General features: G+C 43.8%; 1 protein-coding gene across 1 annotated transcript in view; it reads left to right on the top strand.

Moving 5' to 3' along the window:
* The window catches only part of LOC149441672 (uncharacterized), a 59,886-nt gene extending 47,930 nt beyond the window's left edge, over positions 1-11,956 (top strand). Inside the window, exon 8 of the mRNA XM_089657056.1 lies at positions 11,331-11,956. Coding sequence (XP_089513182.1) covers positions 11,331-11,785 — 455 coding nt within the window. The 3' untranslated portion in view covers positions 11,786-11,956. The remainder of the gene's footprint in view (positions 1-11,330) is intronic.
* The last annotated feature ends 3,994 nt before the right edge of the window (positions 11,957-15,950 follow it).

The following is a 15,950-nucleotide window of genomic DNA, read 5'->3' as shown; positions in this document are numbered from 1 at the left end:
ATTTCTGACAGTTCTCTGACATTCACTCCATACAGCGGTTGAAACATAGCCTATGTTTCAACTGCTGTATCTATCTGCAGAGCTCCGCTAAGTGTATCTGCAGAGCTCCGCTATTTCTGACAGTTCTGTGACATTCCCTCCATACAGCGGTTGAAACATTGTATCTATTTGTTTCCATTTATGGAAACAAATAGATACAATGTTTCAACCGCTGTATGGAGGGAATGTCACAGAACTGTCAGAAATAGCGGAGCTCTGCAGATACACTTTTTGCCGGCTTGGAATTCTTCTTATTTTCATCCTACTTCTTCTTCTTCTTCATCCTCAGAAGAAGAAGAAGAGGATGAGGATGAAGAAGAAGAAGAAAAAGTAGGATGAAAATAAGAAGAATTCCAAGCCGGCAAAAAGTGTATCTGCAGAGCTCCGCTAAGTGTATCTGCAGAGCTCCGCTAAGAAATAGCGGAGCTCTGCAGATACACTTTTTGCCGGCTTGGAATTCTCCTTCTTCTCATCCTTCTTCTTCTTCTTCTCATCCTTCTTCTTCTTCTCATCCTTCTCCTTCTTCTCATCCTTCTTCTTCTCATCCTTCTCCTTCTTCTCATCCTTGTCCTTCTTCTCATCCTTCTTCTCATCCTTCTCCTTCTTCTCATCCTTCTCCTTCTCCTTCTTCTCATCCTTCTCCTTCTTCTCATCCTTCTCCTTCTTCTCATCCTTCTCCTTCTTCTCATCCTTCTCCTTCTCCTTCTCCTCATCCTTCTCCTTCTCCTTCTCCTTCTTCTTCTTCTCATCCTTCTCCTTCTCCTTCTTCTCATCCTTCTCATCCTTCTCCTTCTCCTTCTTCTCATCCTTCTCCTTCTCCTTCTTCTCATCCTTCTCCTTCTCCTTCTCCTTCCTCATCTCCAAGGGCATTTAAATTAAAGGTACAGTGTTCTGCACTAATTTAAAGGCTCTCTGAAGCCTAGAAACCCTTTTTATAAGTTAACTTCGTAGCGAATAAATTCGCATCGAATCGAATTTCATCCTGAAATTCGGCGAATAAGCCGAATCAAATTTTTGAATAATTCGCTCATCTCTAGTGAAGACCAAAGAGCTGTCGAAGGACACCAGAAACAAAATTGTAGACCTGCACCAGGCTGGGAAGACTGAATCTGCAATAGGCAAGCAGCTTGGTGTGAACAAATCAACTGTGGAAGCGATAATTAGAAAATGGAAGACATACAAGACCACTGATAATCTCCCTCGATCTGGGGCTCCACGCAAGATCTCACCCCGTGGGGTCAAAATGATCACAAGAATGGTGAGCAAAAATCCCAGGACCACACGGGGGGACCTAGTGAATGACCTGCAGAGAGCTGGGACCAACGTAACAAAGGCTACCATCAGTAACACACTACGCCGCCAGGGACTCAGATCCTGCAGTGCCAGACCTGTCCCCCTGCTTAAGCCAGTACATGTCCGGGGCCCGTCTGAAGTTTGCTAGAGAGCATTTGGATGATCCAGAAGAGGATTGGGAGAATGTCATATGGTCAGATGAAACCAAAATAGAACTGTTTGGTAGAAACACAACTTGTCCTGTTTGGAGGAGAGAGATTGCTGAGTTGCAACCAAAGAACACCATACCTACTGTGAAGCATGGGGGTGTCAACATCATGCTTTGTGGCTGTTTCTCCGCAAAGGGACCAGGATGACTGATCCATGTACAGGACAGAATGAATGGGGCCATGTATCATGAGATTTTGAGTGCAAACCTCCTTCCATCAGCAAGAGCATTGAAGATGAAACGTGGCTGGGTCTTCCAACATGACAATGATCCCAAACATACGAAGGAGTGGCTTCATAAGAAGCATTTCAAGGTCCTGGAGTGGCCTAGCCAGTCTCCAGATCTCAACCCCATAGAAAACATTTGGAGGGAGTTGAAAGTCCGTGTTGCCCAGTGACAGCCCCAAAACATCACTGCTCTAGAGGAGATCTGCATGGAGGATGGGCCAACATACCAGCAACAGTGTGTGCCAACCTTGTGAAGACTTACAGGAAACGTTTGACCTCTGTCATTGCCAACAAAGGATATATAACAAAGTATTGACATGAACTTTTGACATTGACCAAATACTTATTTTCCACCATAATTTGCAAATAAATTCTTTCCAAATCATCCAATGTGATTGTCTGGATTGTTTTCTCATTTTGTCTCTCATAGTTGAGGTCTCCCTATGATGCCAATTACAGGCCTCTCTCATCTTTGTAATTGGGAGAACTTGCACAATTGGTGGCTGACTAAGTACTTTTTTGCCCCACTGTATGTTGAAGAGTTGGGATGTAGCCGGGTTGTTGACATTAATAGGAATGGTAAAATCTCCGAGAATGATGGCGGGTAGCTCAGAGGAAAGAAAGTAGGGTAGCCAGGCGCAGAAATCATCAAGAAAGCGGGACACGGGTCCAGGAGGCCGATAGATCACTGCAATCCTCAGAGAAATGGGAGAAAACAGCCGGATGCAGTGAGTCTGGAAAGAAGAGAAGGATAGAGAGGGAGGGTTAGGGGGGACTTGGAAGGTGCTCAGTGGGGATAGAAACAAACCAACCCCACCACCTTTCTGACCACTGGGTCTGGGTGAGTGGGTCCAGAGGAGGCCTCCATAGGAAAGTGCTGCGGTGGAAGCAGAATCTGCTGCTTGGAGTCAGGTTTCTGTAATTGCTAGTAGGTTAAGGGAGCGGGAGACAAAAAGGTCATGGACAGAGGTAAGCGTATTACAGACAGAGCGGGCATTCCAGAGCACACAAGAAAAAGGGAGGCTGGTTTTTGGGAGCACGGGGACTCATATTAAATTGAGGGGATTGCGGCTATTCCCAGAAGAAAGAGGATTTCTGGTATGGGGGTGAGATAGTGGAGGACCAGGGTTTGGGGAGATATCCCCAGAGGTTAGGAGAAGTAGGGTACCTGGTGCGGGGGTGAGATACTGGAGGACCAGGGTTTGGGGAGATATCCCCAAAGGTTAGGAGAAGGAAGGTGCCTGGTGTGGGGGTGAGATACGGGAGGACCAAAGTTTGGGGAGATATCCCCAGAGGTTAGGAGAAGGAGGGTGCCTGGTATGGGGGTGAGATAGTGGAGGACCAAGGTTTGGGGAGATATCTGCAGAGGTTATGAGAAGAAGGAGGATGCCTGGTGTGGGGATGAGATACTGGAGGACAAGGGTTTGGGGAGATATCCCCAGAGGTTAGGAGAAGGAGGATGCCTGGTATGGGGGTGAGATAGTGGAGGACCAAGGTTTGGGGAGATATCTGCGGAGGTTATGAGAAGGAGGATGCCTGGTGTTGGGGTGAGATAGTGGAGGACCAGGGTTTGGGGCGATATCTCCAGAGCTTAGGAGAAGGAGGGTGCCTGGTGTGGGGGTGAGATTGTGGAGGACCAGGGTTTGGGCCATATCACCAGAGGTTAGGAGAAGAAGGAGGATGCCTGGTGTGGGGGTGAGATAGTGGAGGACCAGGGTTTGGGGAGATATCTCCAGAGGTTAGGAAGAGGATGCCTGGTGTGGGGGTGAGATACTGGAGAACCAGGGTTTGGGGAGATATCTCCAGAGGTTAGGAAGAGGATGCCTGGTGTGGGGGTGAGATACTGGAGAACCAGGGTTTGGGGAGATATCTCCAGAGGTTAGGAGAAGAAGGGTTTTGAAAGTAAGATGGGAGCGGGATGTACACGAGCGCACATGCCTTCCAGTCCTGGTGTTTGGGTCAGCAGGGGAGTGAAGTATCAGCAGGAGGTGATGAGAGCAGTAGTAGGGAGATGGTAGCAGTGAGGGGGAGATGTACAAGTTTTGGGGTGGAGCAGAGGGGTAAAGAAGTTAGATTTTGGGAACGCAGGAAAGTAATATGAAAAGGAGTAGAGGGGACATTTTAAAAGGTACATGGAGTGGGACTTGCTGGGAAGGGGTTAATTTGGCCCCTGGGATGATCTGCAGGACCCCTCGGAATTCCGGGACCATACAATGACAGATCGCAGAAGCAGGATGGTTCTAAGTATGCTCATTTATTAGTAGCAAAAGAAGGATTTAAATACAAACAATTATGGAGGGAGGATGTCTCTCCATCCAATCAGATTATTACAACTAATATCGATTCAACCAATCAGAACATCATTAGCTAAACGTATTTCATAACACGATCTCATCCCAATAAGTATTATTATATACAAATACTGTGTTGTGCAGAAATCAAAGCCCAATATCTGTAGCTGGCGTGATATGACACATTTCGGGCAGGTTGACATGACATATTAGAATTTGTATAAACAGTAGCCGAGTAAATACTCCGTATTGATTTCATCAACGTTCTCTGTCTGTGAGATGTTAGTATGTTTCAGAATTATTGAAATAGATTTTAGAGAGGTATTAGAGATGAACCCTTTCCCCCACAGGACTCAGACTTGTAGGAGATGTTTCCCGGGGTGTTTGCTCGCAGTCTGTCCATCATGCAGGAGAGTTTCTTGTTGTATCTTCCTCTGCTTGAGTTCTCCTGCTTTAGTTCAACTGCTGTGTTCAACTGTGTCTCTGCACTCCATCAAAACAGCACTCATGCAAAAGCAGCACCCCATCTGTGACTATGCGCCCCATCTGTGACCACCCCCATGAGCTGATCCAAATTTATAGGGAGATGGCCAAATGAACACTCATCTCCGCCCCAATTAGTAACTGATAAGAATCACATGAATGGGGGGGATGTTTCTCAAACACAGACCAGACACAGGCCACAGCCATTAAAAAGTGTGCAACAAGAGGTGAGAACTAATCAACACAGACAGATATATATATATATATACACTATTTGTTCTGAAATTAAAAGGAGTCAATGTGCTGTTGTAGTTTAGAGTGGAGAGCAGATAGCAGCATTTACCTGTGAAAAGCAGGGAAGGTATGATTAGACTGCTGTGTTCAACTGCGTCTTAGCACTCCTTCAAAAACAACACTCACGCAAAAGCAGCACCACATCTGTGACTATGCCCCCCCGATCTGTGAAATGCTCCTGACCCCTGCACTATATACTCCATGTTGTACATTACATACTCCTGACCCCTGCACTATATACTGTATGTTGTACATTCCATACTCCTGACCCCTGCACTATATACTCTATGTTGTACATTACTCCTGACCCCTGCACTATATACTCTGTGTTGTACATTACATACTCCTGACCCCTGCACTATGTACTCTATGTTGTACATTACATACTCCTGACCCCTGCACTATGTACTCTATGTTGTACATTACATACTCCTGACCCCTGCACTATATACTCTATGTTGTAAAGTACACACTCCTGACCCCTGCACTATATACTCCATGTTGTAAAATACACACTCCTGACCCCTGCACTATATACTCTATGTTGTACATTACATACTCCTGACCCCTGCACTATATATTCTATGTTGTACATTACATACACCTGACCCCTGCACTATATACTCTATGTTGTACATTACATCCTCCTGACCCCTGCACTATATACTCTATGTTGTACATTACATACTCCTGACCTCTGCACTATATAATCTATGTTGTACATTACATACTCCTGACCCCTGCACTATATACTCTGTTTTACATTACATTCTACTGAGCCCTTCACTATATACTCTGTTGTGCATTACATACTCCTGGCCCCTGCACTATATACTCTATGTTGCACATTACATTCAACTAACTCCTGCAATATGAACTTTGTTGTACATTACATCCTCCTGACCCCTGCACTATATACTCTATGTTGTACGTTACATAATCCTGACCCTTGTACTATATACTCTCTGCTGTACATTACATACTCCTGACCCCTGCACTATATACTCTATGTTGTACATAACATTTTACTGACCCCTGAACTATATACACTCTGTTGTACATTACATACTCCTGACCCCTGCACTACATACACTATGCTGTACGTGACATACTCCTGACCCCTGCACTATATACTCTATGTTGCACATTACATTCTCCTAACCCCTGCACTATATACTCTGTGTTGTACATTACATACTCCTGACCCCTGCAATATATACTTTGTTGTACATTACATACTCCTGACCCCTACACTATATACTCTATGTTTTACATTACATACTCCTGACCCCTGTACTATATACTCTGTTGTACATTACATACTCCTGACCCCTGCACTATATCCTCTATGTTGTACATTCCATACTCCTGACCCCTGCACTATATCCTCTATGTTGTACATTCCATACTCCTGACCCCTGCACTATATACTCTATGTTGTACATTCCATACTCCTGACCCCTGCACTATATACTCTATATTGTACATTACATACTCCTGACCCCTGCACTATATACTCTGTGTTGTACATTACATACTCCTGACCCCTGCACTATATACTCTGTTGTACATTACATACTCCTGACCCCTGCACTATATACAGTTGTGTCCAAAATTATTCAACCCCCAATGCTGTAAAGGGGTTTAGGGACTATAGTGTACATTTGGAATTGTATTCAGAATCAAATCCTACAAGGACGTTGTAACTACCCAAATGCAACTAAAATGACATCAATTGTTTATGTAATACAGTAGTAAATGGTTCTTATGTGGTTTCTTCATTGCCACAATTATTCAACCCCTTAAAGACTACCACTCTGAAGAACAGAGGTTCATACAGGTGCTTTCCATCAGGTATTGAAAACACCTGTGGATGTCACCGAGCAGCAATCAAGCATAATAAGCACCAATTAGGCAGCTTTAAAATGACTGTGATACTCAGCTCCTTCTAGACATTTACTGGTGTGGTTACAAACATGGTGAAGGCAAGAGAATGGTCCAGGAAGACAAGAGAAGAGGTGATTTCTCTTCACAGGAAGGGCAATGGCTATAAGAAGATTGCAAAGATGTTAAACATACCAAGAGACACCTTAGGAAGCATCATTCGCAAATTCAAGGCAAAGGGCACTGTTGAAACGCTACCTGGTCGTGGCAGAAAGAAGATGCTGACTTCGACTGCTGTGCGCTACCTGAAGCGTAGAGTGGAGAGAAGTCCCCGTGTGACTGCTGAGGAACTGAGAAAAGATTTGTCAGATGTGGGTACAGAAGTTTCAGCCCAGACAATAAGACGCACACTGCGTAATGAAGGCCTCCGTGCCAGAACTCCCAGGCGTACCCCCTTGCTGTCTCCAAAGAATAAGAAGAGTATGCCAAAAGCCATGTGGACAAACCACAAAAGTTGTGGGATAGTGTTCTGTGGACTGATGAAACAAAATTAGAACTGTTTGGGCCCATGGATCAACGCTATGTTTGGAGGAGGAAGAACAAGGCCTTTGATGAAAAGAACACCTTGCCTACTGTGAAGCATGGTGGAGGGTCAATCATGCTTTGGGGCTGTTTTGCTTCTGCAGGTACAGGGAAGCTTCAGCGTGTGCAAGGTACCATGAATTCTCTTCAGTACCAGGAGATATTGGATGGAAACGTGATGCAGTCCGTCACACACCTGAGGCTTGGGAGACGTTGGACCTTTCAACAGGACAATGATCCCAAGCATACCTCCAAGTCCACTAGAGCATGGTTGCAGAGGAAAGGCTGGAACATTTTGGAGTGGCCATCGCAGTCACCAGACTTAAATCCGATTGAGAACCTCTGGTGGGACTTAAAGAAAGCAGTTGCAGTGCGCAAGCCTAAGAATGTGACTGAACTGGAGGCCTTTGCCCATGAAGAATGGGCGAAGATACCCGTAGATCGCTGCAAGACACTTGTGTCAAGCTATGCTTCACGTTTAAAAGCTGTTATAACTGTAAAAGGATGCTGTACTAAGTACTAAGATTGAATGTCACTTGGGGGTTGAATAAAACTGATAATGCTGTGAGCACAGAAAAGACATTTGTGGTTATTTCATTATAACTGTTATGTTATATTTGTCTGACCTACAAGTGCCTCTTTAATGTAAATGTAAGCAAGATGACTGAATGATCAAAAGCAATGTCAAACTGGCCAAAACACTCAATTTCAGTGGGGGTTGAATAATTTTGGTCACAACTGTACTCTATGTTGTACATTACATACTCCTGACCCCTGCACTATATACTCTGTGGTACATTACATCCTCCTGACCTCTGCACTTTATACTCTATGTTGTACATTACATACTCCTGACCCCTGCACTATGTACTCTATGTTTTACATTACATATTCCTGACCCCTGCACTATATACTCTATGTTGTACATTCCATAGTCCTGACTTCTGCTCTCCCCCCTCCCCCCACTGCTATATATACACATAATATGGATTCTCTTTTGTTACACCCATTTCCTCCCAGCTGGACATTTTATATCGGATGATGTGATTGGAGCACAGACTTTTACATGGTGATAATAATGTGATAACATCCTCCAACTTTGGACCCTTAAACAGAAAGTGATAATGAGGGAGGAGTCAATACCCCAATGATGGTGGTCTTCAGGATCAGTCCAGTCTTCATCTTGGTTGTTCTCCCCCCATCATCACTCTCTGACCTCTGGTGGGGCTCAGCCCCGCTGTTCTTCATGACTAAATCATGGACTAAATAAGGAAGTGCAGTACTTCTTGTGTTGGGAAGATGGTGATGAGTGATAGAGGGGGTGGGGACCCTCGTCCTATAATCCCCTCATCACTGTCCCTCCTATAAAAGACAGTTCTGGTTGTTTCCTCACTCTCTGACTAAGGTCCATGAATAAAGAAATGACCTGGTAGGAGATCAGAGGAGCCATTTCCTAGTTCCCTTGAGGGTGGAATTGTAAGCTCCTCAGAGACCAAGCTGCCTGATGTGGGCGGAGTCCTGGTTTGGGGGAACCAATCAGCTCCTGTCTAGTAATCCTCTTTGTCTTTGTATTTTAGTCCATGGCCAGGAGATGAGGAAAACCTCCGAGGATTGTCTCTAGAGATGAGCGAATCGAACCAGGCGAAGTGGATTTCGATACGAATTTCAGGAAAAATAATAATTGTTTCCATAAATGGATCCATTTATGGAAACAAATAGATACAATGTTTCAACCGCTGTATGGAGGGAATGTCACAGAACTGTCAGAAATAGCGGAGCTCTGCAGATACACTTTTTGCCGGCTTGGAATTCTCCTTCTTCTCATCCTTCTTCTTCTTCTCATCCTTCTTCTTCTTCTCATCCTTCTCCTTCTTCTCATCCTTCTCCTTCTTCTCATCCTTCTTCTTCTTCTCATCCTTCTCCTTCTTCTCATCCTTCTCCTTCTTCTCATCCTTCTCCTTCTTCTCATCCTTCTTCTCTTCCTTCTCCTTCTTCTCATCCTTCTCCTTCTTCTCATCCTTCTCCTTCTTCTCATCCTTCTCCTTCTCCTTCTCCTTCTTCTCATCCTTCTCCTTCTTCTCATCCTTCTTCTCATCCTTCTCCTTCTTCTCATCCTTCTTCTCATCCTTCTTCTCATCCTTCTTCTCATCCTTCTCCTTCTCATCCTTCTCCTTCTTCTCATCCTTCTCCTTCTTCTCATCCTTCTCCTTCTTCTCATCCTTCTTCTCATCCTTCTCATCCTTCTCCTTCTCCTTCTTCTCATCCTTCTCCTTCTTCTCATCCTTCTCCTTCTTCTCATCCTTCTTCTCATCCTTCTCCTTCTCATCCTTCTCCTTCTCCTTCTTCTCATCCTTCTCCTTCTTCTCATCCTTCTCCTTCTTCTCATCCTTCTCCTTCTCCTTCTTCTCATCCTTCTCCTCCTTCTTCTCATCCTTCTCCTTCTTCTCATCCTTCTCCTCCTTCTTCTCATCCTTCTTCTCATCCTTCTCCTTCTTCTCATCCTTCTCCTTCTTCTCATCCTTCTTCTCATCCTTCTCCTTCTCCTTCTTCTCATCCTTCTCCTTCTTCTCATCCTTCTCCTTCTTCTCATCCTTCTCCTTCTCCTTCTCATCCTTCTTCTCATCCTTCTCCTTCTCCTTCTCATCCTTCTCCTTCTTCTCATCCTTCTCCTTCTTCTCATCCTTCTCCTTCTCCTTCTTCTCATCCTTCTCCTTCTCCTTCTTCTCATCCTTCTCCTTCTTCTCATCCTTCTCCTTCTTCTCATCCTTCTCCTTCTTCTCATCCTTCTTCTCATCCCTCTCCTTCTTCTCATCCTTCTTCTCATCCTTCTCCTTCTTCTCATCCTTCTTCTCATCCTTCTCCTTCTTCTCATCCTTCTCCTTCTCCATCTTCTCATCCTTCTCCTTCTTCTCATCCTTCTCCTTCTTCTCATCCTTCTCCTTCTTCTCATCCTTCTCCTTCTCCTTCTCATCCTTCTCATCCTTCTCCTTCTTCTCATCCTTCTCCTTCTTCTCATCCTTCTCCTTCTTCTCATCCTTCTCCTTCTTCTCATCCTTCTCCTTCTCCTTCTTCTCATCCTTCTCCTTCTCCTCATCCTTCTCCTTCTCCTCATCCTTCTCCTTCTCCTCATCCTTCTCCTTCTTCTCATCCTTCTCCTTCTTCTCATCCTTCTCCTTCTCCTTCCTCATCTCCAAGGGCATTTAAATTAAAGGTACAGTGTTCTGCACTAATTTAAAGGCTTTCTGAAGCCTAGAAACCCTTTTTATAAGTTAACTTCGTAGCGAATAAATTCGCATCGAATCAAATTTCTTCCTGAAATTCGGCGAATCAGCCGAATCGAATTTTTGAATAATTTGCTCATCTCTAATTGTCTCACTTTGTCTCCAGACTGGAAAGTAGAAGATGAGGACATCACACAGTATAGTCCAGGAGAAAACCCGGCTCCCTCCAATGTCCATCCGGCACCACCCAGTGTAGATGGACCATCAGATTCCTCGTATCCTGAGGAACCTCAGACTGTGCGGGACCGGGCCGGCCTTCCAACAGGGAAGAGGTTCTCCTGTACTGAGTGCGGGAAGGGTTTCCGTTATAAATCCGATCTTAATGTGCATAAAAGATCTCACACGGGGGAGAAGCCGTATTCCTGTCCTGAGTGCGGGAAATGGTTTTCAAGGAAGTCCAGTCTTTACAGACATCAGAGATCTCACACAGGAGAGAAGCCGTATTCCTGTCCTGAGTGTGCGAAAAGTTTTTCAATGAAGTCCCATCTTTACAGACATCAGAGATCTCACATGGGGGAGAAGCCGTATTCCTGTCCTGAGTGTGGGAAACATTTTTCACAGAAGTCCAGTTTTTACATACATGAGAGATTTCACAGGGGGGAGAAGCCATATTCCTGTCCTGAGTGTGGGAAATGTTTTACAGAGAAGCTCAGTCTTTACACACATCAAAGATCTCACACTGGGGATAAGCCATATTCCTGTCCTGAGTGTGGAAAGTTTTTTTCAGATAAGTCCAATCTTTCCAAACATCAAAGATCTCACACGGGAGAGAAGCCGTATTCTTGTTCTGAGTGTGGGAAATGTTTTTCAGTAAAGTCCCATCTTTACACACATCAGAGATCTCACACGGGGGAAAAGCCATATTCCTGTCCTGAGTGTGGAAAATGTTTTTCAGATAAGTCCAATCTTTACAAACATCAAAGATCTCACACGGGAGAGAAGCCATATTATTGTTCTGAGTGTGGGAAATGTTTTTCAGTAATGTCCCATCTTTACACACATCAGAGATCTCACACGGGGGAGAAGCCGTATTCTTGTCCTGAGTGTGGGAAATGTTTTTCACAGAAGTCCAGTCTTTACAAACATCAAAGATCTCACACGGGGGAGAAGCCGTATTCTTGTCCTGAGTGTGGGAAATGTTTTTCACAGAAGTCCAGTCTTTACAAACATCAAAGATCTCACAAGGGGGTGAAGCCACTTTAATGTCCTGAGTGAGGAAAATGTTCCTCACTGAAGTCCTGTCTTCCTGTACATCAGGGATTATAACGGGGTAGACAGATCAGATAGGGGTCAGTACTTATTGGGGGATGGAATGGGGAAAGATGGGGAGAGGGCTATGGCAGATGGTAAGAAGGTTCCCATGTTACAAACAGTGGAATTGGTACCATTTGTATGAAAATAAAAAATACACAAAATTTGTGTGAACAAGGTGTCAGTGAATGAACAAGGTGTCAGTGAATGAAAGTTTTTTTTCCCCAATGCCCGAAGTGTGCCCAGCACAATAGGTGAGTTGGAAGGTTTGGTGCATGAAGAGAACTAGGATTGAATTGGTATTGCTGAATCTTGGCTTCATTCCTCACATGACTGGGCCATTCATATTCCTGGCTAGGTTCTCTTTCGGAGAGACGGGGAAAATAGGAAAGGTGGTGGTGTCTGTCTCTGTGTGAGAAGTGATCTCAGAGCGAGTGTGAAAGAGGACTTAGTTGATGGAGAGTGTGATGAGGCTGAAGTATTATGGGTGGAACTGCACATGGGGGGGCGGTACTACAAAGGTCATCATTGGAGTTTGTTATAGATCTCCCAGTGTTAATGAGGAGGTGGAGACTCAGCTCCTCCCACAGATGGAAAGGGCTGGGACAGTGATAATAATGGGGGATGATAACTACCCAGAAAGTGACTGGAGTAATGGGACTGCAGGAACAGTTAAAGAGCAAAAAAAGTATAAACCTACTACAGGACAATTTTATGGTCCAGTTCGTAGAGGCCCCAACTAGGAATGATGCTCTGCTGGACCTGGTCATCTCCAACCATGCAGAGCTTATTACGAATGTCCATATAAAAGAATATCTGGGTAGCAGTGACCATAACATGATTTCATTTATTGTTAGCTGTAAACAGCAGGCACATATGGGAAAAATAAAAACGCTCAGCTTTAAGAGAGCTAATTTTCCAAGGCTGAGAGCTGCTCTCCAAGATTTAGACTGGGAGGGAATATTGGCATCAATGAACACAACACAGAAATGGGAGTTCTTCAAAAAGACTGTATGTGACCACACTGCAAAATATATTCCCATGGGCAACAAGTATAAAAGGCTACAAATCCAACCTATGTGGCTTACGGCCAAAGTTACAAAAGCGATAGATAATAAGAAATGAGCTTTTATTAAATATAACAAAGGAACGCGATCATCGTTTACACATTACAAAGAATATTATTTACATGTTTTCCTCTGTACAGTGCATATCCTCTGCCATTGAAGTGTTACATTTGTTGGAATGGGATTGTGGATCCATCAATATGAGTTCCGGGGTCAAGAATGGCTACATTTGATGTCTTCTTATCAGGCGGACTTTTCCCAGAAGGAACAAACTGAAACAGAAATGTATTCGCTGTTTTTGAGGTCGGGAAAGCTCTTGGAAAAGAAATCGGCACTTTTTTGTCATATTAAAACATTCGATAAGTATGCCCAAGAAAAGATCAACCCACTTGGGTGGAGGATCCAGATCTTTCCCAACATTGAAAAAGTAAGTGAGGAATTCAAGAGGGAACGGGAGGAAAGCCTACAATCATGCTCACAGAAATGATGTCCATATTGGCTCCGGAATATAATGAACAGATGTTATCATTGGAGAAGGATATTGGAGATGCAGAGAGATTGTTATCTGCATTCACAACACATTCATTGTATTCTGATTTGGGGAGGAAACTTAGGGAAGGCCTAGCAGATTTGTACAAACACATATCAACGAAAAAAGAATACATTTTGGTGAGATAAAACAGTGTTTTTGGAAGGGAAAGCATACAGGTGGACTATCCCTCAATACACGAACCTCCAGAGGAGGCGCTATCACCACACTACAGAGGACACCATAGAACATGAACCTCCAGAGGAGGCGCTATCACCACGCTACACAGGACACCTTAGAACATGAACCTCCAGAGGAGGCGCTATCACCACACTACGGAGGACACCTGAGAACATGAACCTCCAGAGGAGGCGCTATCACCACACTACAGAGGACACCTTAGAACATGAACCTCCAGAGGAGGCGCTATCACCACACCACACAGGACACCTTAGAACATGAACCTCCAGAGGAGGCGCTATCACCACACTACACAGGACACCTTAGAACATGAACCTCCAGAGGAGGCGCTATCACCACACTACACAGGACACCTGAGAACATGAACCTCCAGAGGAGGCGCTATCACCACACTACACAGGACACCTTAGAACATGAACCTGCAGAGGAGGCGCTATCACCACACTACACAGGACACCTTAGAACATGAACCTCCAGAGGAGGTGCTATCACCACACTACACAGGTCACCTTAGAATTATGATGAAAAATAAAATACAAAGTGCAGCGCTTGAAATAAAACTAGAGGGGTGGAATCAGTCTAAAACATAAGAATAATCCACAAATCCGCCAATGTAGATAATAGCTGTCGAAAATGGTAGGATTGTGCGCTCACCAGATGCACATCAAATACGCACATATAAAAATTCCTCCTTAGGGACTAATGGTGATGATGTGTGATGGTTATCTGTAGAACATCCGTCTAGGAATGGGCAGCTCTGCGGTCGGTGGAAGATGTCTGCTTAGCTCCAGAGGTCTCCTTTAGGGTCAGCCACCTGTTTACAGGGATTCCCTTCCTCTGGGTACTTGTTCAGACTGGTACTCCTCACAGGCTCTGCAGGCTTCATAAAGATTGTGCCCATAGTGTAGTAGTATTAAAATCACTTCATTTTATTCAGAAACGGTAACCAAATATAAGGGAAGACAGATACATTGACCATTCCAAAGATGGCCGCCGGATCAGCTCGTGGCTCCGGCGGTTAGACGTCACAGCTAGTTGATCTCCTGAAGCCTTTCATGCAACCACACGTGTTCAGAGGAAAATCAACTAAGCCCTGACAGTTATAGATCGGGTTTATGTATGGTCCACGCATGCGCACCGCGTCGCCGCCATTTTGCCAAAGTGCGGCCAATGTGTGGGCGTGTCAGCACCATTTTACCGTGGATTTTTAGTGACTGCAGAATAAATCTACTCTGACACAGTCAACCTATGACAGGCAGGACATCCGAAAATTGGCAAAAGAACATCTGAGCTGCAATGAACGATCTGGTAGCTGATACAATTAGTACTGGTGACTGAGACAGTACATAAAAATGAAATAAAGAAATGTAAATTCATTGTATGAAAGGGATGGTATACACTGAAAATGTGATACCTTCAGGTAAGTAACAAATATATGAATATCACACGTAATATATCATGTACTGTAATGGTGATTATACAAATCTTCTCAGATGCCTAAAAAATATTTAAAAAAACCCAGTTGTCACACCAGGTCATAAAAAAGGGGGGGGATCCAAGGTGCAATAGGACGCTCAATAAACCACATTATATATACTCAATAAAAACAATAAAATACAAAATGCAAATTAAGTCGCCATAAAGTGTAAAATTGCAAAATAAAACCTGGTCCTATCGACCAGGATAGGCATGAATCAGAAATATAGTCATAATATATGTAGTCCATAATAAAATATCATAAAACAATAAAACTACATAAGGAAAGTTATAAAATATCGAATAGTATAGCCTAAAAAGTGTATGTATAATATTATGCATAAAAATATGTATAAAAATCAAAATTACACTAAAAGTACCCGTGTTTAGAATTTAAACGCTACATAACTAATAAAAGTACATTGGAACCAGCATAGCAATAAACCAACATAAGAATGAATAGAAATGAATAAAAGTACAAATGTGGATCTTGATAAACATAAATTAACTATTATCGATAAAACAATTGAGATCCACTTCGATGTTATGTCCGCTGGGATATAGGGTGCCTAATTCATATATCCACTTAGTTTCTAACTGCGAGACCACACGTTTTTTTATATGTGCCTCTCCAGTGTGGGGTGACAATATCTATCCCCACAAATCTCAGAGAAGAAGGGTCTCTATTGTGATTTAGCCTGAAATGTTTAGACAAGGAATGTTCTTTCAAACCCAGACATGTTGTAGACATGTTCCCGGAGGCGGTCTCTCAGTCTCCTTGTTGTTCGGCCCACGTATTGCTTATCACAGGGACATGTAAGCATGTAGATCACATGTCTAGTGT

The sequence above is a fragment of the Staurois parvus genome, unplaced genomic scaffold (assembly GCF_062004578.1).
Source record: "Staurois parvus isolate SC_StPar_1 unplaced genomic scaffold, SC_StPar_1.0 ptg000960l, whole genome shotgun sequence".
Taxonomy (NCBI): Eukaryota; Metazoa; Chordata; class Amphibia; order Anura; family Ranidae; genus Staurois; species Staurois parvus.
Note: the sequence above shows the minus strand (reverse complement) of the source record. Positions and strands in the feature narration are given on the sequence as shown.